Source organism: Conger conger, chromosome 7 (assembly GCF_963514075.1).
Source record: "Conger conger chromosome 7, fConCon1.1, whole genome shotgun sequence".
Classification (NCBI taxonomy): Eukaryota; Metazoa; Chordata; class Actinopteri; order Anguilliformes; family Congridae; genus Conger; species Conger conger.
The window spans coordinates 50,910,566-50,938,517 of NC_083766.1; the positions used below are offsets into that span (position 1 = coordinate 50,910,566).

Genomic DNA, 27,952 nt, shown 5'->3' on the forward strand with positions numbered 1-27,952 from the left:
GATTATATAAGGGCAGCCATGCCAAGTAACACCCACTCATAGATGGCCAAAACATGTCTTGCGAGCTTACAGAAGTCTGGTATTTACCAGTGAATTTATCAAGGAAATTTCACCTGTAGCCTCTGACTCTAGAAACAGTTGGCAAGTGTAAGCATGGAAGATACAGGAAGGGAAATCTTTAGAATGGGCCCTGAAATGTATTCTGAGCTACAAGTCGTATCAATTTGAGGTTTCAGAAAAGGACAGTGAGCAGCTAACGGAAAAGAACTGGTACATATTAGAGAGACCATGTGGTGGAGGGGCCTCTCAACCCAAATCCCCCCTGTGAACTGCCACTTTGTCTCCCTGCCAAGTGACTTTCTGTGCTGTGATCCCATCTCCATTTGTAACACTCAGCTTTCCACCCGTCCGGATAAAGAGAAAAAATTCATAACCATCGCATACTGCCTACCTTTTTCAAAAAGGACAAATTGTTGCTTGCTAAATATGATGCATGCTTTTCCTTTTCTCGTTAATCTTCCACAATGAAATGTCACGGCCAATTAGCAATAAGGAATAAGCATAATGAGAATATACTTTGTAATCTCTTTACGCATTTCAATTTCAACCGCAAATGTAATAAGATGTACAAACGTACAAATGAATATAAATGGTCAGCGTTAAGAGCGAAGCAAAATCCTGAATCCTGAAATAAACATTTTCCAATCCATCCCTCCAAAAATGAATTATGTAAATGTGAACGGGCAGTATTAGACAAACCAACTTTTGGATGGCAACCTGTCTGCCAAGTTTTGAAGGGCTGTCGCATCTTATAATTCAAGAGGGACCCGATTTCTTTGCATCTGTGACTGACACCATAATTAAATCTGTCACAAACCGAACACTTCCTCGATCTAATCTCTGTTTATTCATTTACTGTCAACAGACAGCCAGGATAATCCACCAATGATGGAAGCTCAGAGATTCAAATGGATTAGCCACAATTGACTTCCATGATCATAAAACTCTTAGTTCTATGATTGTACACTCAACCGAAGCATTTTGTACATTCATGAGTAAAGCTTTACAGCCATCTGAGCAATCAGCACGCAAACATCACTCGCTCGTTGAGAGACTATTTTAAATAGCTCTGAAATGTAGTCAGGCATGTACAAATTCAGAGATTCGAACACCTAGCTACTGTAGTGCAGACCTGGTTCATATGTAATTGTTTGGGATTCAAATACTTTTCTGTGCTCAATTAATCTTGCCTGGTGCAATGGTGCCAACCGAGAGGACAAGGGGGCAGGGTTTGCACTTTTTGAGAGTATTTCATAGTCTTCCAATACACCAGACAAGTCTGTAAAGCATAGAACAGTATTTGAATGCAAAACAATAATGTATTTGACCAAGGTCTACTGCAGTGTGCAACCCAAAAAAACTGTAGAATCCATCCAAAAATTACACCATAATGCCTCATATTTCACTCATTTTTTTGGGATACGAACTGATATTGACATTTCATGTGGAGTTTAAGGTTTTTCCCCATTTTTGTCATTTTCAATTTTGTAATGCGCAGACAGTTTTATTGACCAGTTGTGCTTATCCCTGCAACCTCAGCGATCAATTTTGGAGGGCAACAACATGCACCTGCTCTCCTCCGAAAAAAACCATCATGTGAAGTACAAATATTAGGAAGTCTTTTTTCACACAACGAGTGGTCAATGTGTGGAATAGCTTGCCAGGACATGTAGTGGAGGCAGAAACACTGGGGGTTTTCAAGACCAGGCTTGATACAGTGCTAGATACTATGTAGCTTTTGGGCAAACTAAGCAGTAGGTACACTTAGGGGTAGGAAAAGGCGAGCGTTGCCGGGCTGAATGGCCTGTTCTCGCCATAAGCTTATGTTAAGTCCATTCACTGTCTCAGTGCAGTCCACAGGTAGAGCCCGCACAGATACGAGGAAGGCGCTTCACATTTTATGAGTGAGTAGTCAGCGGTGCCCTACTGACCCAGCGTGGGTCACGGGTAGCCAATGAGGTGCGCTGGCTCACCCTGGCCGATTGAGTCCCTCCCTTCACGGGTGACGGCACAGCCAACGGCGCGTTGCCCAGCGCTGCTGCCCCCGGCCCCACTCAACACTGACACAGATTCCACATCAGACAGAGGAGCCTGCCTCCACACTGGAACAGGGCCTGGAGTCATCCTGCAGACCCGTCAAGTAGAGTCCCCCCCCCGTTGCGCACAGGTCTAATTCATGCGCATACTGTACAGGTCATAAATAATGTATACGCCCCCCGCCCCTGAACAGGGAACGCAGCTCTTGAATACACAATCTGTCTGCGTCCCCCTCCGTCGGTTTGGCTGTGGCTAATTTAGTTTTTTGCGGTGAGAACCGTGCGCTCCGGCCACAGCGGGAGCCCCCAGCGGGGGGGCGAAGCTCGCGGCTCTGCACGCGCTCAAACCGCCAGACACAGGACCGCATCACGCCTGGATCAAACGCTCGCCAACGGACACTAGCAGCATTCCTCCACAGAGAAACATCACATTTACTCTTACTGTTATCAAATTTTACTCAGGTTTTTGTTTCGTGTGATTTCACGTTTTGAAAAGTAACAAGTTTAATTGAACATTTGAGCGTCCACAGGATTCAGTGCTTAGCCCCTCTTTCTACAGAGCTACTTCAACCATTTCAGAAACTTATTTCTGAGAGGCAAGCAGGACGCAGCTGTCAACAACACACAAGCCCACAGCGCAGTCGTTCCCTCAACCTGCGCTTTATAAATAAAACACGTCAACTGCCTTGCAGTGCCGTTTCTACTATCCACAAGTTCCAATTTATTTCAGTTTGGAGCTGTGCGGCACATTTTAACTGTATCTGCAAGTGGTTCAGTCCTCAGGCCTGAGCAGATGAAAGATTTGCTGGGTTTCAACTACCCTGGAAAACTGAGGTGGCGCTAAACACCCATCAGCTCCCCTAATAGCATCCAGTCGATAGTATATTTATCAACGGAAAAAGGAATCGATAAAGTTAGAAAAATAAAATCTTGGAATAATTTGTTTCTAAAACCATTCCAGACGGCAACAGTTATCAGGAACATACAAATCCCATCTCTCTGGAGTGATTAAACAATTTGCTTGTCTAATGACTGTATCCATCCCTCGGCTGATACTAACTAGGATGACATTTTGTTGTAAGTTTAGCAACACGGATTACTGCAAGTAATGCCTACGGTCCACAAATATCTCCGATTTCTCATTTGATCTAATTACTTCCCTGGGTAATTAATTGGATTATCAGGAACATCAGTAAGTACTTGAGAATTAAATCCAGCCTTTAATAAAAAACGTACACCAGGTCAATGGTTCTTCATGCTGATTTAAGAGAAGAACGTGTGTGCCCAACCATGAGAATCCTCAGGGGATAATTCCCTAGTAGAACCACCACCCTCTAGCTTCTCAGCCTCCAGACCGCCATGCTTCATTGCAAGCCGAATAGGAAATGAGGGAACTTACATATGAGGTGTTCCCGAAGGAATATCAATATCTAGGCGGTATATCTACACATTTTACATAAACACACACATGCCCATACAGTATATACCTATGTTATGTTTATGCAGTAGTTTGTTACTTGGGTAGGGGGCAGCTGCTCTCCCGCTCGCCATATTCAAAATCCAGAAGATCGAACATCTGCTGCCAGTAATCCCACAGCACTGGAGAGTCGAGCTGTAACAGGCAGAGCTTGCCAGTTGCATCGCCCTAGTCGAGGCTCAGCTTGAATCGCGGTCCATAGCAAAGTGGCGCAGCACGGAGACACACTGGGCAAGAACATAAAACAAGAGGTCCTCCTGAGAAAACTGTATGCTAAGAGGCAGCATGGTGAACGCATCGAGGGCTGCTTATTTTACAGCCTCAGAAAACACATTGGTACTCTTCCACTTATTATTCCTCTCAAGCCACTGTCAGCCTCTTTGTTTATTCGCACATAGAGTTAAGAATACAAAAACTAGAACAGCAAAACATATACAGCAAAAGCATACAATGGCAAATCTATACAGTGCCAAAAAGGCTAATCAAGCAGCTCGCCTCATTATTATATACATGCAGTGTATGCCTACACAGTGGCAAATAATAACGCAAGGCAACTAACCCAAGCAAAATGTATTCGGCAGACAGTTAATCACAATTGTAAAGCAATATATCATCGACTAACCATACGCGACTATGTAATGGGAAACAGATGGGCTTCCAGATCCCCTACTACCTGTAAGGCACATAAAGTGTGACTGGGGCGGCATCTCCCTGTTGACTCACCTTCTCCTGTGTGTTCAGGGCCAGAGACAGATGGCCGCACAGCACTGCGTATCTGTCACCAGCACAATGACAGGAAAGTGCATGTAGTTTGACCCTGAAACACAGAGCTGGACCACTGGCAGACCTTCGCCCAGTTTTACAACGGAAGCCCATTAAAACTGTATGAACGGTGGCCTATTTAACCAACATAATAGAACATTAATTGTGTGTCAGAAGAGGCCTGTGAAGTATTTGAGCTGCAAATATCCTTTCTGTATTCCAATATTTTTCACCTTGATCATTTGAATACTTCATATTTAATCTAAAAGGCCAGGCTACTTTTTATGTTGTACAAAAAAAAGATAATCATAAAGAATCATCATTGACAATGTCAGCTTGATATAAAAGGTCTGCTATTCACATAGATTATCTAGTTGGATGACCAGACCCATGACTTCATTTCTTAATGATTAACTTTTCTGATTTATGCATATAGGCTGATAATATAACGATCAACACAGTTTCCTGTGGAAAAATGAATATCTTGGTAATCAGACAAAACACAAAAGTCCCTTTTTCACAGCTGTAATTGGAACCACCTAAAATGGATTCTGTCCATGGTTCCATTGTAGTACCTTTAAATGAGGTAATCCTGGCTGGACCTGTCCGTCACAAGGCCCAGCCAATCAGAGGAGCTTTTCATAACCCACTGTAGTCTCACTGCTTTCTCCACTGCTGGGCAAATTCCATTCCCACTTCTGCTCCCATATTCATTGCGGTTCCTTCAGCGGTAGAGTGAGCCATCTGCCACCCCCATTTACCTCTTTACACCTCACCCTTACCCAATGAACACATCTGCCCCAAAGCAGCATGATTGGACCCTTCCTCAGAGTCAGAGCTTTTATTCCGGCGTGGCCTGCAGTCGCCTCAGTTTGTATTATCAGCTTAAAGCCACTCTGGACATTTCTGTTTCCGTAACATTTCCAGCCGTAATAGCATTTGCAGCCCTTGTCCTATTGAAATTTGCATTTATATTGTATTTTGTCGTTTGATCCCCTGTCTTCTCATTCTGCTAATGCTCTGTGATAAGACTTGAAAGTACCGGCCGAGGAAGCAAGTAAGTCACAGCGTTGGTTGCGATCGCACCGGCTTTCTGGCAGCGAGGTCACACTTGCCATCAGAAAGCGCAGCGTGCACAGCCTCGGGCCTGCAGGTATCCGTCACCTGCTGAAAGCGAAAAGCTGGCTTTTATTGGGAATTGTTGATCACAGCACAGCTTACGGTCTGTCACCTGCTTAATGTAACCTGCAAAACGACGTGGAAAAGAGCACCGCCATTTATGCCAGCCTGCTGCCCAGATGCGGGACACCCTCCAGCTTAATCTTTGAGTAAAAGTTGGTCGAATAAGAGGCTTTAAAAAAAAGCACATAGGAACATTTAAACAGGGTGTGATTCTAATCAGGGGATTCCTGCTGGAAGAAAAGCCGTCTTGTAGCGGTCAAACTGCACTGGGAGAGACCAAATGTTTGCAAAATTGGACTTAGAAGAGAGCTAGAAACGCCCAGTGCAGGTCACGACGTCCGTTCAGAGGCACTTATGTTCAAAAGCACCGTCGCACGTCTCTTGTAGCCGTCTAGAGCACTCCAGAGTTCATGGCAGCAGCTGCTTTGCTAGACTTATTGATCATTTTGCGTACAAAAACAAATGTGCCCCTAATCCACCACATCTGTGGAGCCAAATAAAGATCTCCTCCAAGAGTAAAAGCGGACCAAGTGCAACGGGAAAACCTCCAAAAGCTCCGTAAGCAGAAACAGACACGTGTATTTTGTCACATTAATAACACACAGCTGTTTCCTGCATGCTTCATTAGAACAATTCGCTCAGGAGAGTTTCACTCCCCGACTGGGATGAAGATGAAGCCGGGCGGCCTCCTGCAGGAACCGCTTCTGTGCTAGTATGAACACGAATACAAACACGAATACCAATGTGAATAACTCACTCCTTCAATGGGATCTCCTCCACAAAGACACTCAACTCCCACGTAATCTCCTAACAGCGCTGATGTTTGTGAGGCGTGCCGTGTACACAGCTCCACACATACCGTAGTCTTTCTTTTGTGCGTTCACACACACAAAATGCAGCAGGTAATTTACCATGACTGCGTTCCAAATACGGGTATCAGGCCCCAAACAGGGATTTCTCAGCTCATAAACAGTACACAGCGAAAGCAAAAATGGCAACAGCAATCCACCACTTTCATAATAACCTCTTCCCCGTCTACGTGTCATTGGCTTCACCTTCATAAACCCGAAAGATTGATGGGTATCCATAAACTCCGGATGTTGATGAAAACAGACTGCATTCAAATTGCATCTGTAGTAATCACATACTCTTGTACCATCTCACCGGTTTAATTTCCATAACAACAGCCTATGCTTCAAAGTCCTGTCGTTGTTCGGTTGTATAATTTACAACAATATTAAAAATGAGACTTGCTTTAGTTAATCCACATTCGTGTTAGCAGGGCAACACAGGAGGGATGTCAATCAAATGCAGAATATACATATTTCTGAAGGGTGGTGACTGAGATGTCTAATCAAAATTACAGGTGATTTGCAGAGGGGGAGTGGATCCAGAAGCAGGCGTAAACTTCAAACCTACACAGTCCCCACTCCAACAGGTGAAATGCGACTGAAAAAAGATGCCATCCTTACAGTTCAAACGGGATTTGTATCGTACTTCCCACCTGCGCTGCCATCTCGCCGAGACGTGATTAAGGTAATGAACAGGGTAGTCCCGACACATTCGCACAAACAAAGAGTTTCACCGACAAGCGCCGAACCAGCTAATAGGTCCCTATGAGCTGACATGGAGTGTGAACCGATGTTCGTTTCCAACAGCGCGGTGCAAGGATGAGCCCGGCTGCCGCGGATTGAATCCGGAACATACCAGAGCGACGCTCCGTAGGGCAATGCGGAAACGCAAACTGCGACGGCCAGGGTATGGGAGGGTTCAGTAGGTTAGGGATCGGCTTTCATCTCTAGTGACCCCCGCTGGACGGTTGGGGCGCCTGTGGGTTTCATGAGAAAGCGGCTTGAAAAAAGGTCCTCCTCTGACACTACTCTGTGCAAGCTTAGCTGTAGTCTGCAGTGTGAAAAGAAGCAGCTGGAGACACCGCGTGTTTAGGAGGAGAACCGCGGACATGGTCGCACTCCCGAATCGACCGAGGGGATAGCAGCATGAACGCTGATGTGCTTGCAGACGATTGGCCAATCCAAATTGGGGTGGGAATCGGAGAAGCTCAGCCCCATGTTGGCCAGCAAATTATTATTTAAAAAATATACATTTTCTTTTTTTTTTTTAAGGACTTGAGTTCTTAATGGCACCATTCCAGCTAGTAATGCCAAGAGATGACCAGAACCTGGTATTGTGGGCAAAGGGTCACAGGCATTAGATTACATGTTAGTTGGCTGACGCTTTTATCCAAAGTGACTTACAGTTGATTAGACTAAGCAGAAGACAATACCTGGAGCAATGTGGGGTTAAGGGACTAGCCCAACAGCTGTGCGGCTCTAATCATGACTACACCAGGGATCGAACCACCGACCTTGCGGGTCCCAGTGATGTATCTTAAGGCTGCCTCCTATACAGACTACAGCGGACATCTGTACATTTCATATGAAACGCACCTCATGAACATCAAGAATTAGGTCTCGCCAAACAGGCATCCCTTCAAATTAATGCAAGCATCTAAACATTTTAAAGGCTTGGAAGTGAAAATGAATGCCCAATAAAACCTACGTGGTTATTTATTGCCCTTTCAATCCTTCATACAGACAGCCTTGCAGCATAAACCACTGACTGCGTTTCAATTAAAACCATCTTTAGATAGATGTCTGCCAAGTCAAAATGCTGCGCTTTATCACGCAGCCTGTCAATCAACAGATGTGATAAAAAGTGAAATATTAACAGCACCTTTACAGTAGCATTACTGCAAGGCCCCAGAGGGAATTATGTCTGCTTTCATCAGACACATCAATGTTCACTTTCATTAAGCACGAAGCTAACCTTTAAACGGACTCCTCCGATAAGACACATACTGTTGTATGAGGTATTAAACAGAAGTGCTTCACCGGAATCTAAGTCTGCTAATGAATTCAAGTATTTATTTTGGAAAGGGGTTGGTATATTCAACAGTAGGAACTTATAAACAGTTACTTTACATTTTGGTGGATTTGCCGTTGATTTACCTAATAAAGTGCTCACGCAGTGCATTTATTAGACTTATTTTTTAGACTTAAGTCTTCTGCAGCTGTAGCCTATCCACTTAGAGGTTTGATGAGTTGTGTGTTCAGAGATGCTCTTCTGCATACCACTATTGAAATGTGTGTTTATTTGCGTTACTGTCACCTTCCTGTCAGCTTTAACCAGTCTAGCCATTCTCCTTGAACCTCTGTCATTAACAAGTAATTTCTGCCCGCAGAACTGCTGCTCACTGGATGTTTTCACACCATTCTCTGCAAACTCTAGAGACTGTTGTGTGAGAAAATCCCAGGAGATCAGCAGTTTGAGATACTCAAACCACCCTGTCCGCCACAATCATTCCACAGTCAAAGTCACTTAGCTCACATTTTTTCCCCATTCTGATGGTTGATGTGAACATTAAGTGAAGCTCCTGACCCTCGACCCCAAACGTATTTTATCATGCAGATTTTATGCATTGCCCTGCTGCCACCCAATTGGCTGATTAGATAATGGCATGAATAAGTAGTACATTATGTACATATAATTATAAACTGCTCAGTGAGTGTGTATTTGTTACATTTTAATACTATCCGTTCCCTGTGAAATTCCTTTCGGCAGACTTGGACTCGCTCGCGGTGGCAAATAACATTAACTTTTATGTACCTTTAAGTTCGCATGCAAGCCATCAATATAACTTTAGAGGAGTAAAATTTAAATTCCGAAGCACCGAAATGTAATCACAACAAGCGCTAGCGGCTGTAATTTCTGACAGATTTACGCACTTACTTTACAAGTGGAAGCATTCCAAGAAGCCGATATGTTGTTCAAGTCAAATGTGCGACGGTATTAGCACATAAACACAGAATAAACCCTCGCTCGTTTCCTGCCCGGGGGAAATCAAATTTCTTTAGACAGTTCCCCAGCAGGATTTTAATCTATATAAAGACAAACGGCACAAACAATAAGAAACAACATGGCCTGGCTCTGCAGACAGCAGAAATGCTTCCCTCTTGCTCTTATTCCTTTAGGTTTCAGGAACAAATCAGGTAGAAAAATAACGAGTTTCAGGTACCGAGTTTAAACAGGAGGCCCTTTGAATCGAATCTCATTAAACAAGATAGTGCCCGGTTTTCGAAACTTTGATCACCCGCACCCACCCTATGCTGTTCACAGCATATTACTTTCATTGCCCATAAGCAAAATAAGCTAGCTGAACAGTAAACTAGGCCTGTAGCTCCACAGATCCTCCTTGGAGATATTACCAAGAATATTAACTGCAATTTACTCCCAGAAGTGAATCTTCACCATTTTGACGAGGTGTTGAAAGACAAGAGGTGATGCCTATTATGACAAAACAGATAATTAATTATCCACCTCCACTGTTTACACATGTACATTTAAAAGAAGTATATGCTTATCACGGTTGAAAAACAGGATGTCAAGTAACCACAGAAAACGTCTAACTGCACTGCTTTCATTGAAATGAAAAATATGGTGACGTAATCCCAATCGAATTAACACCTGCGTCCAGTCAGGCATTCAGCAACCTGCTAACGGTGCAGTCGGGATGAATAATTCATCCAACACACATGCAAACTAGGTAACGGGGAATATTTTGCTCACACCTAGTGAGACACCAACAAACCATACAACAGCCAGAAAACATCCTTACAGGCACTCTTACCCAAGACGAGCCCTAATTCTGACTCTATGCTACATCCTTAGCTGACTGTAGGGAGCAGCCCACAGCAGCAGGACTATTACTGACCATCTCACTGAGGCAGGCCATGTTTTAATTAGCTCAGGGCTACAGCTGCATAATAACCCCCTAGCCATTCGCCACGCACCTACAGCCTTACCAGCTGTTAGCCAGAGGCCTGGCTGTGTTCTGATCTGCCCAGGGTTGCAGCCACACATCCTCCGCCGAGAAGCGAATTATCTCCACTGATGACATCGGCTCCACTCATTTTCAACGAGAGGCGATTCTTCACGACCGCCGGTAACGTTGAGATGTCCGGCGTCGCGAGCCAAGCCGGCGAAGTGGCCAGAAGGACGGGGAAAACGGTGTGATAACCAATCAGATTAAAGACCCATAAGCGACCGATTTGGGGAGGTGAGAACGACGCCAGGCGGTCTCTCGGAGGCTGTAAGACTTCTACTTCAGCTCCGCTGTGGTACTGTGAAAGCCGCCATTAAGCGCGTCCCAATACTCAAAAAGAAATTCATCCTCCTTTCCTCCACTAGTCTCCTTCTATCTGGAGGTATGGGGGGAGGAGACGGGAGGAGGAAAGGAGGATGCATTTTCAGAATATTGGGACTGTCCCATGGACTCAGGTTGAGGGCACTGGAGGAGGACCTGGGAGAGCCATCTGCACAAGAAACAGCAGAGCACCTCCAATGTTTTTAAAACGGAGGCCATAACAGCCAGCTTTATGAATAGCTACTGACAGCAAAGACTTAACAAGAACAGCCATTCCATATTCTCACAGGGCAGTGCTTCACACCTCTAATATTGCATTATATCGCCGTCTCCTCTTTATTATTTTGTTTGACAGGCCAAAAAAAAAAAAGAAGAAATCAATAAATTTAAAAAAAGGCTCATTCTCCTCTACTGAAGAACTAGACCAACGTGATGCCATTGGTCACAGCATCACATCGAGGGGGGAGAGGATTTGAGCAAGCTCTTGGTCTCGCCATGCGAGGCTGGCCCCATCCAGCCAATCGCAGATGGAGAGTCTGCCTGCGTACGGCTCTGACGCCAGCCCTGCTCAGCCCAGCTGGCCCACTGCTGAGTGAAAAGAATATGGCCAAATTGGTGGAGGAGGTTGCAGTGCTGAGACAGGCCTAAGAATAAAACCGGCCATTGTAAATGGGAGAAAAACACTGCTTTACCAACCCTCTCATTTGCCTGAGTGCTGTGCACAGTGTTTATCATGTACTGTACCCTCCAAAAGGCTGATCGGTTACACCACCACCCCCCTTCAGACAGGACCCATCTGCACTATGCTAAACTACACTGTGCTACGCTACACAACGCAACAATACACTGCGCTACACTACACAAAGCTACACTGCGCTAGACTACACTGCACTACACTACACAATCCTACACTGTGCTAAGTTACACAACACAAAGCTACACATCGCTAGACTACACTACACAATCCTACACTGTGCTAAGTTACACAACACAAAGCTACACAGCGCTAGACTACACTACACAATCCTACACTGTGCCAGGTTATACAACACAAAGCTACACAGCGCTAGACTACACTACACAATCCTACACTGTGCTAAGTTACACTACACAAAGCTACACAGCGCTAGACTACACTACACAATCCTACACTGTGCTAAGTTACACAACACAAAGCTACACGGCGCTAGACTACACTACACAATCCTACACGGCACTAAGTTACACTACACAAAGCTACACTGCGCTAGACTACACTGCACAATCCTACACTGTGCTAAGTTATACAACACAAAGCTACACAGCGCTAGACTGCACTACACAATCCTACACTGTGCTAAGTTACACAACACAAAGCTACACGGCGCTAGACTACACTACACAATCCTACACTGCGCTAAGTTACACTACACAAAGCTACACTGCGCTAGACTACACTGCAGTACACTACACAATCCTACACTGTGCTAAGTTACACTACACAAAGCTACACGGCGCTAGACTACAGTACACAATACTACACTGCACTAAGTTACACTACACAATCCTACACTGCACTAAACTACACTACATAAAGCTACACTGCACTACACTACACTACACAAAGCTACACTGCACTGCACTACAGTACACAAAGCTACACTGCACTAGACTACACTGCACTAGACTACACAAAGCTACACTGCTAAACTACACTACATAAAGCTACACTGCACTACACTACACAAAGCTACACTGCACTAGACAACGCTACACTGGACTGCCTTTTTTGAGACTCCTTTCACTGGAGCACCAGGTGTCTCCAAACACATTCATTCATCCACTCAAGGCAGCCAGTAGTGAAATAGTTCTACTCCAATGGCACGAATCCCAGACACTGCACACCCCGCTCTCCTCTCTCCCCTCCCCCCTCCCTGCTCAGGTGATGAGCATTTCAGGGTCAGTAGGAGAGCCGATGGGCTCTGTAGAAATCATCAATAGACTTCAGAGCTGAAAATGAGTGGCAGAATTAAATTATTTAAAAAGGCCAATTAAATGAATAAATAAATCAAATTAAAATCAATAAATCAGACAGTTCAGGCTTTATAGTCAGTATATATTTATTATTTCAAAGGTAAAAGGGTTATATTCTACCTAGGGTCTTACCTGTACATGATTACATGACATGTTATTGAGCTGACACTTTTACCCAAACGACTTCCATTTGATTAGACTAAGCAAGCAGGGGACAATCCCGCCTGGAGCAATGTGGGGTTAAGGGCCTTGCTCAAGGCCCTGGCTACTTATCATGGCTATGTTAATCAGATGGATTAAATCCATCAGATTAACCCAGCGGTTCTCAAACTCTGTCCTGGAGTATGCTGGTTCTCATTCCAACCACAGTCATAATCCCAGAATTGCAATAAACTGTAGCTTTACTAAATTAAGTACTTGTCATATTTGGAGAGATCACTTAATGATTATGAGATGCAAAGAGATGCATACATGGCTCAGGCAGTAAGAGCAGTCGTCTGGCAGTCGGAGGGTTGCCGGTTCGATCCCCCACCCGGGCTGTGTCAAAGTGTCCCTGAGCAAGACACCTAACCCCCAAATGCTCCTGACGAGCTGGTCTGCGCCTTGCATGGCAGCCAATCGCCGTCGGTGTGTGAGTGTGTATATGAATGGGCGAATGAGAAGCATCAATTGTACAGCGCTTTGGATAAAGGCGCTATATAATGCCAATCATTTACCATTTGCATACCATGAAGAATTAAACTCCCATATTCACATTGCGCTATATTACAAACAATGACATAAAGAGAGTAACTGATCCGAACAGATTAAAGACTGAGGTGAATCAACAGGTTTCTTATTCATGGAAGTGTGGACACCTGGCCATGAAAACTAACCATCTGGTAGATAATATAGGAAGTATTCAAGTACTAAGAAAATGATAATTAATTATGCCAATAAACTGACAGGAGATTATGAATAAACTTGAACACCTGCATTCGGCAACCTAATTCTAATTAGGAGCCTATTGATTCACTTGTCTTTAATTTGATATATATATATATATATATATATATATATATATATATATATATATATATATATATATATATATATATATATATTTTTTTTTTTTTTTTTTTAACAGTTTGTTAAAAATCTGGGATTGCAATTGTTGCTGGAACAAAAACCAGCATACATAGGGGGTCCTCAGGACCGAGTTTGAGAATCACTGGATAAATCCAACGGTTGGATTATTTTCCAATTGGAAGCACCAATAACATGCATTCCCCTTATTTCTGATCACTCGTCTATCAAGTGTGTGGTTGTGGAGTCCGGACAAGCTGTCAGAAAAATAGTGCTGCTTCTCTGTGTAGAAAATGGCTACAGTGAATCTTGTCAAGACAGCCCCAGAGAGTTCATTAAGACCACAGTTGAAATGTTGCGGTCAACAGGCCAACAGGATTATTATTTGCAGGAGATTCAAATGGCACTCACATAAAATCAAATTATAACCTGCTAGTTGTTGGAATATTCAACATATGGGGGATAAATGTAATTTACAATTACATATATTCTCACTGTTTCAGGATTGATTTGGCTAATATACCTCACAAAGACACCCAGGCACAACTGAAAAAAAATGTCTAGGCTATTCTTTGAACTGCAGCAGCCCTCCTAAATATGCAATGGAGTCAATATCTTATAGTAATATTTCAACCAACTGATTATTATAACTCCTGCCAAAATATAAGAATCACAGATTCAGTCATTGATCATTTTAACTATTCGTAGTGCTTACAGAGCATTCACGTTCATGATTTGTAGTTTTAAATTCATATTCAGTATATTCATTTAAAACCACGCACCACCTTTCAGCCTAATCAACACTTCACAGACCCTAATGAAAGCATCAATGCTTTATTTGGAGGTCACTCGCCTGAAACGTTTAGCCCCGGTGACCTTGTTTGACAAGGAATTACTTTCTGCCACCTAATTAGTTTCTTCATTGACTTAGAAAGTCTCAAACAACCGTTAGTTCACAGTTCAATTATTAATAAATGAACACAAAAAGTGTCAAAAAATTTGCTTCCAAGTTACCGTTGCCACTCTTGCAGGAAGCCAATTAAATGGCAAAAAAACACCAGTTTTTAGACTAAGAAATGTCCATGTCCAGTATTGTGGCTAGTTAGGGTACGTTTCGTGTTTTATGGCAATCACGCACATAGCGCCCATAGATAGCGCCACCTGACAAATCCAATCCAACTGAGGTTCTCAGACAGTCTTTCACCAAAGCCATTAACGCTTCTAATAGGCTACATAACCACTTCCCAGGGTTAGAACACCGCCAATTATAGAACAATTCTTAGAAATTAAATAGTTAAATTGTCTATTTGAAACTAAATAATATACGGATACATCTCATGTGTACTCAGTGGTTCTTAGTACTTCATATTGCAGCGTTCATATGCATGGTTAAATGGTTTTTCCTGAGATGGATAGAATGCAAGTGCATTTTATATCAAAACATTACGTTCCGCGAATCGTCGTTACAATGCACGTCGTATCACATTATTTCACCAACACCAAACCACCGTTTGCTTCAGTTGTGGGCAAACTCGCAGTAATCTGAAAAATATTATTAGCTACTTACACTCCTAAGCTCATGCGTACGGTCCTTCATGTTGTATATTGGACTTCTCCACCAGTTTCCCTTGTAGCTTCTTTCAGAAAGAAGATGCTTCCAGTATCTCTCTTGGTTGCTCAGCCGATTTCCTTTCCCTTTTCAAAGCGATATGGGGCGGGGACGCGCAAGGGGTGTAGAGACGCCAAGAGCGCGCATGGCTCATTTTGAGTCGGAAAGAGAACGTGATTTTTTCCCCTTTATGTAAGCTGGCGCACAGGGAAGGTAAAATATAATTACATGCATATTTTACCCTTAAATTCTCGGTCACAGTGATTATCTACATATCAACTACATTAAACATTTTAATAATGAGAAGTGCCACGACATCTTAGACTAAATGGGAAACAAGCTCATTTATGATCAGACATAACATCAAATTATCGCGCATTTTCTTTGATATTTCATATACGTTATAAAAAGAAACAGGTTGTAGAAAGATAACGCCCAGCTGAGCTCTGAATTTCATTTTTCTTCTTATGGCAGTTTTGCTTGGACAATAGTGACCTCTGCTGGCTATAATTTATGAGAACGTGTTTGCGGAGTTTTAATCCAGAATTAGTTTTATTGCGAGAGACCTTTTAAGGTTTAAGGTTTTAAAATCTAAAGGTAAAAGAATCTAAAAGAAAATCGTTTACACATAAACACATACACAGAAAAGTTCAGGCTTGGTGAATTAAAAACATGCTAATCTTAAAGCACACTATTAATTTAGTTTGGTTAGGTTTGCAACATCTCGCGACTGCGGTGCCCATGATTAAGGGTCTATATGTTTCATGAGTTTACAGCAATTATACTTAACGGACGAGTGCTAAAGAAAGTAAATTGGTTAAAGCAGAATTCTTCATCCCTTCCCTTTTAACATCTCACAATCACACTCATAGTATATGAAAAGGATGCTTGTTTTTGTCTTAATATTCTTCATGTTGTTCGTGTGCAGGGCACATTCTGTTACATTGATAAAGACCACTGGTTTGATACAATCTATTACATAAGTACACATTTAAAAATGAAAAGGCCATATGTCTGTTTCAGGACAAACATCAACATGGTTATACAAACATCATAAAACATACTGACAAAACCCTGTTTAAAACCTATAAAAAAATAAAATCGCCATCTGATAAAACAAGAGACAAGTAAAAGGAACTGGTTGGTGTATTCCTGTCATCTTCGCAACAGCCCCGAACATATGACGGTCTAATGAGATGCATCGACAATAAGTCTTAAAGGCATGAATAATACATGGCTTTGTTAAGGAAGAGCAGTTATTTTTAAATTTTGAACCTCACTCCATGATCTCCTATTGCTCGCTTCACATTAAGAAAGGAGAGATGCGTTCTCATTTCTAAACAGACTAGGGTGTAGGTTCACCGCGTGTAGACAGGTTCTCTCTGTTCCTCCCCTGGGTCATTTTGAGCGCCACTTCGGCACATCGTCAAACGGTCGTCTGGCTGAGGAGACACACACCAACCCCTGCTCCACCAACACCTCCATCGATGGTGGAGACCAGGCACAAACAGCATTTCCCAGCAATGCTGAAAACATTTTGCAGTTTAAGCTTTGTTCCCCAGTAATAAAACTATTTTATTTTCCGAAAAACTATTATTCTGCATGTCCTGAGAAAAATGTCTGAATGTAATATCATTTATGTCAGGCCCCGAAACATAATAAATAAAAATGTTCTATTACTGGGCTAATAATTCTAAGATGAAACAGAAAGAACCTAAACATGTTCCACTACCATGTAGGTCACATACGATATGTATAAAGAACTGTATAATGATAAACTGTATAATGAAGAATTGTGTGCAATACTTTAGTCAACATTTGAACTGTATGTCCTTCGAGTTTTATAACGACTCATACTCTCAGTAAATTAAAGAAGTAGCCTATCAATGAGACACATACAGTGACACTGGCTATGTCAGTACTTGGATCAGCTTTAACATAATGAATGCTCATGCTCATTGGGGGTAATGTTCACTTAGGGACTGTTGTTTTAGCAACCGTAACTGCAAGCTGCTAGTTCTGTCTGACACATTGTAGTACGACCTCTAGTGGTGACACTCGTTGATATGGTTTGACGTCAATTTTTTGGTGAATATAAACAGGAGCCATACGTACATTTGTTATTTCTCCCAGTGTCCCTTATGCATACAACATGCTTGTTGTATCCTTTAACTTCATTAGATTTGATTAACAGTTCATGTATCTGAGTTTGACACATTTTAAAAAGAATATGTATTGAGTTTGCTTTTCTTTTTACCCTTTACTTTCATATAAGTATGTGAAAACGATGCACACAAACTCCCAACACATCCATTATTTTATACATCCTTATGTATTCATTTTGTCAAGGATGTGTCATAGCTGCCAACTCTCACGCTTTCGGCGTGAGACACGCATTTTCAGTAGGCTGTGTTTTCAAATGTATGATTTACGTTGTTTTTATAGACTAATGTTTTTGAAATAGCCTAATTCCTGCGCTGGAGTGGATTATGATACTTTCTTATTGGTCCACTTCAACCAGAATTACCGGAAGTTGTTTCTGTTTGTGCGTCCGGTGTCTCCGCCTGCGAAAATGGCGAAGGTCGGACGCGCATTTGGAAGTACAGCGTTCACACTTTTAAAAAAGACAAATAATTTATTATTTTCTAGTCCTAGAGAGAAGACAACAAACAGTACAATTGCAGCACTACCAGTGTCCTGTGGAACTCGGCTATGTGGACTCCAATAAAAGGACGCGCAAGCTCAAGGACGTGTTAGTCGGTAGAGTCTTCCCGGCATAGCACGTTACTGGTAAGCCGTCGGTCCAAGAGACGAAGCTTCTCCAGTTATTCACTGAAAAAAGTAACTGAGCTGATAAATCCCATTCGAAATGACGAATTCTCTCCTCTTCCTTTGCAAGCGTCTTACTGGAGGACATAGATCTGAATGTATTCGAAAACACACTGCAGTTTCATGTTATCAAACAGAACACCCTGCAATAAAAGAAAATACACATTACAATAAAATACCCGGCATGTAATGCGGATCTGTCAGTGAGTGAAGAAACGAAGTAACACACTGAAGACCCAGTCTGTTTCTTTACATCGCTGCCTTCCCCAAATACTCGGGTTCGTTTTGTTAGCATGGCTAGTTCACTTGGGAAACAGAAGAATGTCCTGACGGCTGCTGTCCTTGTTAAAAATCATGGGATATGTGCTCAAAAGAGAAGATCATTGTCTACCATTATGTTAACTGAAAGAGAGCGGAGCCACCGCAGTTTTTTGCAGCGATCTCGTGGAGAGGTTATGTCATCAGTCCATGCTTACATGAGAAACAGCCCCCCAGACCCACCCCCATATCAAAGCAAAACGGCGTATTATGACATTCTTCAGGTGTCCACGAATGCCACGCATGCTCAGATAAAGACCGCTTACTACAAACAGTCCTTCATCTATCACCCGGACAAGAACGCGGGGAGCGAGGAGGCCACGAAGCGCTTCTCTGAAATCACCGAGGCTTACAACGTGTTGGGCAATAAGAGTCTGAAAAAGAAATATGACCGTGGTATCCTAAGCCACGCCGACGTGCAAGGAGCGAGCAGACCCTCAGCCAAGGAAGCGGCCAGCTCCCGCACGGTATCGCAGCCGAAGAGCTCACAGCAGTCCCCCACAGTGGGCATGAGCGGAAAGTCCGTGTTTGATTTCGATGCGTTCTATAAGGCTCATTACGGGGAACAGCTCCAACGGGAGAAGGACTTACGCCAGCGCAGAGTGGCGATAAAGAAAGACCAGGATAAACCGCACCATGACTTTTTGGTTGATGCGGCGGCGGGGTTCTTGCTGTTTATGACAGTGATTATTCTGGTCAGCCTGAAAGTGTAATATTCCGTTGACCGGCTGGTAATGAATACACACAGGAGGTTTCTTTGCTCTCTCAATGCAGAACATTTTGCGCTAGGACACATTAAATGTGATTAAAATAACGTGGGTCAATTTGAATAGACCTACATCAATCCGTTTTTGAACACATTTATATGTACAATAGTAAATTATATTCAGCTTATTGGCCCGAGTAAACCGTATGAAGGTGTGAAGGCTAACACTGAGCCCTACTATCAAATAGGCTATTTGGCTGCAAGATGGTGTTCTACAAGTTATTGCTGGCACAAATGTGAATAATATACATTAAGATTTTATTTATTTTTTTCTGAACAGAGAATGTTTGTGATTGTCTTCTTAATCATTCATAATAAGAGCAATGTTGCCAATGTTTTGGTTGGGTTTCTGGTTCCGTTTCTGGTTCTTTGGGTTTAAATATGAAATGATGTCCAAAGACAGGTGACAGGCTCTGTAGCTCTGAAACTTTACTGCATTCACACCATATCATAAAACTGGAATGACACAAGCCTCCCTTTTAAGAGTTGATTAATGAATAAATGGCAGCCACAACAAGCCTGCCGATTTGGGGAGGTTTTACATTACGGGTATATTTAGACAGTGCTACAGTAGACCACAGCTGGTATGGTATGGTATCAATACCTATGTGGTGTATTTAATTGTGTAGTGCTGTGTGTTGACTGTGAATGGCCGATGTGTGAACTGAACCCTACATGGCCATTCAGGTCTGTACAAGCAGGAGAATAGAGAGCACATATGCTGCTGGCCCCATTCAGGGCGAGGGTAAATCGAATAGAATCTTAACATTTTTCTCTTCAGTGTTGACCAAAGTTTGGTTTAGTAGTGGTTCTCACTGCAAGGAGATAAAATAGCTTGTAAAAGCATGTGTGCCTTATGTGTGTGTGTACACGTGCATTATATAAATATGTAATTTATATATACTTGCCAATGTGTGTGCCATGGAAGCGTTGCATACTTGAGAAAAAGATAAATGTTGGAAATAACATTACTTATTTATCATTCTAAAGGGCTTCTCCAAAAGGGCTGCTATGTACAGGTTTTGGCATCAGATGTTTTCAGTTGGCATACAAAAAACATGCCATACATTCTTGCATAATAACTGAAATACATTTCAGCTGAAGCTAGGTATAGGAACAGCCATTAAATATTGTTAGTCATCCAAGCTAATTAAGCACACCACCGTGTTTTACATTGTGTTTTTACTCTATTTACTCTCACAAAATGTACTGTACCTTTTCTGTACTTGGATTCAAAACTCAACTGAACTTGGGTTGTACACTACTTGAATTAAATATATTAAATTATAGATTCCAATATAATAATGTTAAAAGGCCACAAGGGGGCACACTTTCCTCATTGCAAAATAAACCTCCTCCACTTGGAATTGCGTAGCGACATGATTTAGTTTTTTCTTAGACCCCCAAATGACCAAGAGTCATGCTATAAGCAAAAGCCTGACAGGCTCTTGTTATGTCCCCCCAAAACATATGCACATGTACAAATAAACGGGGTGACATTTGCCCAGGAGGTAAGAGCAGTCGTCTGGCAGTCGGAGGGTTGCCGGTTCGATCCCTGGCCTGGGGTGTGTCGAAGTGTCTGAGCAAGACACCTAACCCCTAAAATGCTCCTGATGAGCTCGTTGGTGCCTTGCATGGCAGCCAATCACTGTTGGTGTGTGTATGAATGGGTGAATGAGAAGCATTAATTGTACAGCGCTTTGGATGAAGGCACTATATAAATGCCTACCATTTACCAAATACATATTCTCACTGTGCCCTATGTATCCTAGAAGCCACATTCAACAGGAAGAAGTGGTATTATCGAGTTGGCTGGATAAATTCACAGCAGTTTTTACTTCAGTCCATGTGCCAGTTTTGGAAGGGTTTCAGGTTTTACTCAACTTTTCCTGCCAACTCAGAAATCCTGCTTTGTGATATACCTCCAGACGTGCCAAATTACCAAGGGACAGTAGGTCAAAAGGCCAGGCTACATTTATTACCGTTGGCAGCAGGTGGAAAGTGCCAGCAAGTCTGAAAAAATACTATTGAATAAAGAAACATCTCAACTTCATTCACTCATGGTAGAAAAAACACCATGCAACACAGAAAAGGCAGAAGCTCTGCATACACAACACAGCCTGGATCAGGGATACTCGATACTTACCGAGAAAGAGCAGGTGTGGGTGCAGGCTTTTGTTCCAATCAAGCAGTTACACACCTGATCCTACTAATCCACCATTTGAGTCTTCGCTTAGGACCTTGGGAGTCAGAACAAAAGCCTTCGCTGCAGTAGGAAGGAGCGAGGTTCTCGATGGGTGCCTGAAAAAGGCATTCAATTTTGGGAGTGTCCTCCTGGTCCCTTTTCTACTTTCTTTTTAGTAAAATACTCTACAACTAGGAAAGCCACAATCAACGCAATTGCTTGCTTGCTAGCTAGCTTATCTACATCAATGTCTTGTGACTGACATTTGCAAATGTTACCTCTAAATAGGAAGCTATATACCACATCATAATCATAGACAGGCGGCACGGATGGTGCAGTGGGTAGCACTGCTGCCTCACAGCAAGGAGGTCCTGGGTTCGAATCCCCGTCGGCCGGGACCTCTCTGTGCGGAGTTTGCATGTTCTCCCCGTGTCTGCGTGGGTTCCCTCTGGGTAGTCCGGTTTCCTCCCACAGTCCAAAGACATGCAGGTTAGGCTGATTGGAGAGTCTAAATTGCCCATAGGTATGAGTGTGTGAGTGAATGGTGTGTGTGCCCTGTGATGGACTGGTGACCTGTACAGGGTGTATTCCTGCCTTTCGCCCAATGTATGCTGGGATAGGCTACAGCCCGCCTGCGACCCTGTTCAGGATAAGCTGGTTAAGATAATGGATGGATAATCATAGACATTTGCCACTGGACAACAATAGAGGCATATTTCCCTGCAAACCTATTATATCAATTACAATGGAAGAGTTTACTATGCTCACTCAAATAATTTGATAATGGAGCCCTCTGCTAAGAAAGGGTTCCAAAATGCTTCTCTGTGTCAGAGCAGGGATCAGCAACTCACAGTCCCCAAGGGCCAAGAGCTGCTGGTTTTCCACCGTCCCTTTAGCTGGGAGTCAGTTGTGAAAACAGTCTGGCCAATCAGTAGCACTAATAAGAAAAGAGAAGCATGGCTGGATTTTGATTTGAGGTCCAGAGATGGTGATACTTGCTATAGGGCAGGGGTTGGCATCCCTGGTCCTAGAGAGCCGCAGGGTCTGCTGGCTTTCGTTGATACTCACCACTTAATTGATCAATGAAAGCAGTTGATTACACCGTTAACTCGCCTCATCTGGTTTCTTGGGTCCGAATCAGTTGCTGATTTTAAGGTGAAAACAAAAACCAACACACCCTTCAGCTCTCCAGGATCAGGCTTGCTGACCCCAGCTATAGGGGAACCCTATTTAATTCAAGAGATTTTTTTGCTCCATCTTGGAATTTCACACCTCAGATCAGTGTTTCTCAACTCCAGTCCTCAGGACCCACTTTCCAGAAGGTTTTTGTTGTAACCAGGAACTCACACCCCTGATTTAACTAATCAAGGGCAACATGGTGTGTGTGTTCCTGGTTATGACAAAAATCTTCTGGCTAGTAGGTCCCGAGGACTGGAGTTGAGAAATGCTGCCACAAAGGATTCCATGGGGGTCCCCCTTTGAAACTAACTACAGAGCCATTTCTTTCAGAGGGTGGAATTTAGATATTATTTAGGTCTATCTAAATTCAATGGCCACAAAAAGACAAATTACACAGGTGCAAGGGTGTACTCAATTCAACATGACTCAATGTATTTGTTCTATATTTAATACATATATCTTTACAGTTTTTGTTTTAGTGCTATACTGCACAGCACTTGGATTATTATTATTATCATTATTATTATTATTATTATTATTATTATTATTATTATTATTATTGTTGATGCTTCCTCCAGCATGAGTAGCCTAATTTCTTAAAAGGTCCGGTGTCAACAGCTGCCCCACCTAAATCTCCAACACTGAGTCATACTGTTAGGATTAGCAATAAAATGTAATGACAGCAATGGTTTATTTATGTGTTTAAAATGGTTCCATATATATTTTGGACATAAGTTAGTGTACCGCAATCTTTCTGTTTGAAGCTAGTCATACATCAAACGTCAGTGACCCTGTTGGCTCCACAATTGGAGGGGGGAAAAAAACATGAAAAAGTGATTTAAAGCATGTTGTTCACCGATTTTATTCACACAAATATAAAGTAGTACATCGGGTAAACATCACTTTGTACAAAAGTGGACAGACTCATCAAAACGTGAGCAGACGACAAAATAGGTTCAGCGGTTAAAAAAAGACATAGAAAACAAATGCTTTAAAGAGAACAGGGAAGATAAACGAGTCTGTAAAGAAATGACATTTCCCTCCATGGTAAAGCTTCTTGTGTGAACAGGCTTTGATTTTCTATAAGGGGCCTATTGTATTTGTAAGCGCTTTGTATATAAAACACGCACACACACTCACACACACACAAACACACACGCACACACACACACAAACCTCCCAATAAATAAGTCTGTCTCAGGAGACATATACAATAGTTGAGAAATGAACAATCTAAAAATACAATGTTTACATTGGCACATGTGCATTGTACTAAACCCGCACCTGTTCCTCTGGGTTGCCATGTCACCTGGTGGTGTACTGAACTCTGTGGGCTGTACATACAATAACAGAGAAGAATCCAAACTGTGCTTAGATGCCTACAGGAGCTGAACGTGAAAAGACCAGGTCAAGTGTTCAGGTTGGGTTTGGGCACCCCTGAAGGAGAACCGTGGCCCGGGACATCACTAGTGGGGTGAAAGGTGGTGTCGACTCAGTGGGCCCCACAGTTGGAGAGGGCCCACGAAACTTCCAGTAAGATGGGGGCCCAGGGCGATATTCTTTCAGGGGGCCCAGAATTCCTAGCTACGCACCTGGTCATGGCACCTCACATAGGTACAGCCCCTCCCTTACCAAACACTGAGCAAACAGAAAATAACCAAAATAACTCATGACCCCAACCACCCAGTGTCACTATTTCAGGGGAGGTCTTCAATCATACACAGTACCCACTTGTGTTTGAGATTAAAGGTTATAGGGTGTGGGGTGGGACGTATCCAAAAGACCCTGTTGCCTACATCACTCACAGTCCACGTAATCTTACCCATGGGGCACTGTGCGTATGAACACTCTTTGTATAACAGTTACATTGAACACTTTAAGGAGAACACCAAAAGAGAAGGCCCAACCATGGACCAATAATGAATGAGCTAGTTAGTCATCTTGACCATCAGTGTACCTGTGATTGAGGGAAAGTATGTGAGTGGTTAACAGCTATCAGGACCGTGTTCGGCCTTGTCCCATTGAGGGCATCCCAAACTTATTCCTGAGGCCCGTACCTAAATCATTTTATGGTTTTGTACCGATTTTAACAGAAAGATGGGTTGTCTCAAACCACCTCATTTTAAAGATGCTGGTGCTTGGGCAGGTTCTTGTTTTACTTTTTTTTCCATTTAGGGTGAAGATTATGATTTTACCACATACCAACGTATACAGTACATTCGACTCAAAGAAACATCACTTCTTTCTAACAGTACCATTGGCCACAGAGCACATTAGAGGAAGAATGCAGTTATTGGCTGAGGTGCAAGTCAAACCACAGATATCACAAATGTTCATGCTGCTGTCACATGCAGTTCTGCATGATGCATAGACCCAAGGCATGAATAACTACAGTCAATGTCTCTATGTAAAAATAACCACCAGATTCTACCTGACAGGACTTTGCTATTTCACATACAGTATAAAGATGTTTGGAAGATTTAGCAACATTTCCGACTACCTAAGATGCTCTTTGTTCTCTGACTAACACAAGTGACCATCAATGTTTTCCCTAATAAGACGGCAATAAGGCCCAACTAGGAATCATGACAAGTGTTTCCATAAAAGGACACAAGTTGTCCATTCGTGTCCTTTCAAAGAACGTGCCATTGTATGTAAACATTAAACTGGGATATCATATATACGTATTTCAGATCGGCTGAATCTATCTACAATCACTAAATCATTCAAGAAAGAGGATTTCAGTTGATGGGAGTGTATGTGACTGAGTTTGTCTGAACAACACACACACGTTTGGTTGGCATGTTTAAAGGTAATGCACACAGTATTGCAAAAATAAATGCAAAAGTCCTCCGAGACTTCATAAAAAGTACAGTTGGCTCAGTGGCAGCTGACTAAAGGATGTAAAATAATGCAGTTTTCAGAGCCTCAGGAGGTATACTGACATGTATACTATACAGTACTGTACTGTACTTCCACACATTAACCCTGTCCCTCCAGGGTCCTACGCCAGAGAGTAAAAACATGCAGAGGTGGAAAGTTCAGGGGCCAGAAAGTAGTCCTGCCATGTGTTTCTTCTACGCACAAACACGGCTATCCAATTTCACTGACTACAATCTCCCTCCTGGCTGAATAAGTGCGCTAATGAGCAAATCCAGGTGGTAAGACCAAAATATTAGGGAGTATTTTTACTGTACTTTCTGAACCAAGATTTTTCACCTCTGATAACATGCAACCAAAAATCTCCACCATTACACAATTTGACATGGTGGCTTTACTTAAAAAAATGTCTTATAGAAGTGTTTCAGATGCAAAGAAAGGTTGTGTGCAGAATCATTGGTTTAGCTGGTGGGAATCATTTTTCTAATCTAAGCTAAAGTGGATCTGTGCAAAACATAGATAGACATGGAGATAGTTTTAGGCAAAGCGAAAGAGCATTTTAAATAGAAATGGATTGTGATCTTATTTTGACCTTCAAATTAATAATAAAAGGTGTGTAGATAAAAAATAATCCAGTCCTACATTCATTGAAGATCCACACAGAAGGTTTTTCATTTCCGTTGTAATGTTTGGGTTGACTGCCTTCATCAGTAAAATGGTGCTATACTGTATGCCTAGTGCAATCTTATAAAGTATATCTACGTATATCAAACTCTAAAATATCACCACAAGATGTACTGTACACTGTGACTGAAAGAGCACCAAGACAATTCACCCTGTATTTGTTATAGTTAAGCATTAACCTTTATCTTAGCCAGTATCTTAGTCTAGTTCATGATACTTTCTGGCATCTGAGGATGGCTGACCAGCTTTGACTGTACAGATGTTTACTAAAATTACAGTTTTGATTTAAAATAGAGAATTGGTACAAAATACAGCGAGGTGGAAGCTGCTGTATTTCTATTCAACTGTGCCGATCAATCTATCAGTGGAACGACTCCGAGGGTCAGACCAATGTTCAGAGTCGGTAGTCAGCAGCTCTTCACAAACATGTAAATGCTCCAGAGAATATGCGATTAATTCAAAACGATTACAAAGTCATTTAACCTTTTGCTCAGCGAGGATGACAAGTTCCCTCTCCCACCCGCCACAAAAAAATGTTTTGGAAAAACTGAAGAAGGAAGTGGCTGGGCGGATTAATGTGGGAATTCATCAGACCATTTCCTCTTTCCTCTCTCTAACTCCCCAAAGACCTCATCCAGCACCATGAAAGGCATCTATAAGAGACAACGGGTGTATTCATAAATAACACTACAGGGAGTACTTGTGCACACAATGGTTTGTTCATAATCTGCTTTCTGTTTGTAAATTCAGTTTGTGAAGTCAGTTCGGACGTTTTCAAACTGGCAGGAAAAATAAATTAGCGGATATTATAGTTTAACTTGTCGTCATAGAGGTCCAAGTATTTATTATGTTCTTCTGATAAAACTGGTATGATTCAAAGTTATTCAAACCTAACCTCCAGCTAGCTTCTGGCAAGCTAACTCCTGGCATAACTATTATTATGTATATATTATCTGTTTTTAATTCTAAAACAATCCTCCATAAGCATTTTAAGAGCACGTTTTTGGACACACCATTAGAGAACCCCAATAATGTTGTGGACACTCCACAATACTGTTAATTATATATATTTTCAATGACCATCTTCAGTATAAAACCATGAAGAGGACTAAGACGAGTTAAATTTGTATTAAAATACAACCTTGAAACGAAGTGAGCAGAGTGTATTTACCACCCTCAGAAATAATCCCTTGCGATCTGTAACCTGGACAGTCATACTTGTGTGCTTCCCGTAGCTCAGAGCGGGATCCACTGGGATCAGATGGGATCCGCCGGGCTTCAGTAGAAGGAATACTGGTTTTCCACGGCTCTGGTCCTCCGGGCGCCCTCGTTCTCATGGTAATCCTCCGGAGAGCCACTAGGGGGCCCCAGCAGGTGCTCCGAGCTGTTGCTCCGGCTCCGCAGGCCTCCTCCGCCCGCCGTGTCGGCGCGGCCGAGGGGAGGAGGCGCAGCCGGTGAGGAGGAGGAGCTGGAGGAGACCGGACCGTCTGAAGGAGGCGTGGCCGACTGCAGGCCCCCAGGGAAGTAGTGCACGGATTGGGGAGGGTCGCCCCGGCAACCAGCGTCTCTGGAGGGGGCAGGGGGAGGAGGCACACCTGGCTCTGCGGGGGAAAGACCAGCAGGTAATCAGAAATATACAGAGGTGTAAAATCCGGGTTCAGAAAGTAGAAGTCCTCCCCAGTATTTTGTTCCAACCACCTGGAT

At 42.7% G+C, this 27,952-nt stretch overlaps 3 protein-coding genes across 3 annotated transcripts in view; 1 reads left to right on the forward strand and 2 right to left on the reverse strand.

The window, feature by feature from the left end:
- LOC133133752 (syntaxin-1A) overlaps positions 1 to 15,496 on the reverse strand; it is a 112,757-nt gene extending 97,261 nt beyond the window's left edge. The window contains exon 1 of the mRNA XM_061249932.1: positions 15,366 to 15,496. Coding sequence (XP_061105916.1) covers positions 15,366 to 15,395 — 30 coding nt within the window. The 5' untranslated portion in view covers positions 15,396 to 15,496. The remainder of the gene's footprint in view (positions 1 to 15,365) is intronic.
- A 2,480-nt stretch (positions 15,497 to 17,976) lies between these two features.
- LOC133133185 (dnaJ homolog subfamily C member 30, mitochondrial) lies at positions 17,977 to 19,656 on the forward strand. Its single transcript, XM_061249261.1, has one exon. It carries the CDS (start codon positions 18,530 to 18,532, stop codon positions 19,265 to 19,267), a length of 738 nt encoding a protein of 245 aa, XP_061105245.1. The 5' UTR covers positions 17,977 to 18,529; the 3' UTR covers positions 19,268 to 19,656.
- Positions 19,657 to 23,530: 3,874 nt separating this feature from the next.
- The window catches only part of LOC133132165 (SH2B adapter protein 2-like), a 31,960-nt gene continuing 27,538 nt past the window's right edge, over positions 23,531 to 27,952 (reverse strand). Inside the window, exon 9 of the mRNA XM_061247397.1 lies at positions 23,531 to 27,849. Coding sequence (XP_061103381.1) covers positions 27,527 to 27,849 — 323 coding nt within the window. The 3' untranslated portion in view covers positions 23,531 to 27,526. The remainder of the gene's footprint in view (positions 27,850 to 27,952) is intronic.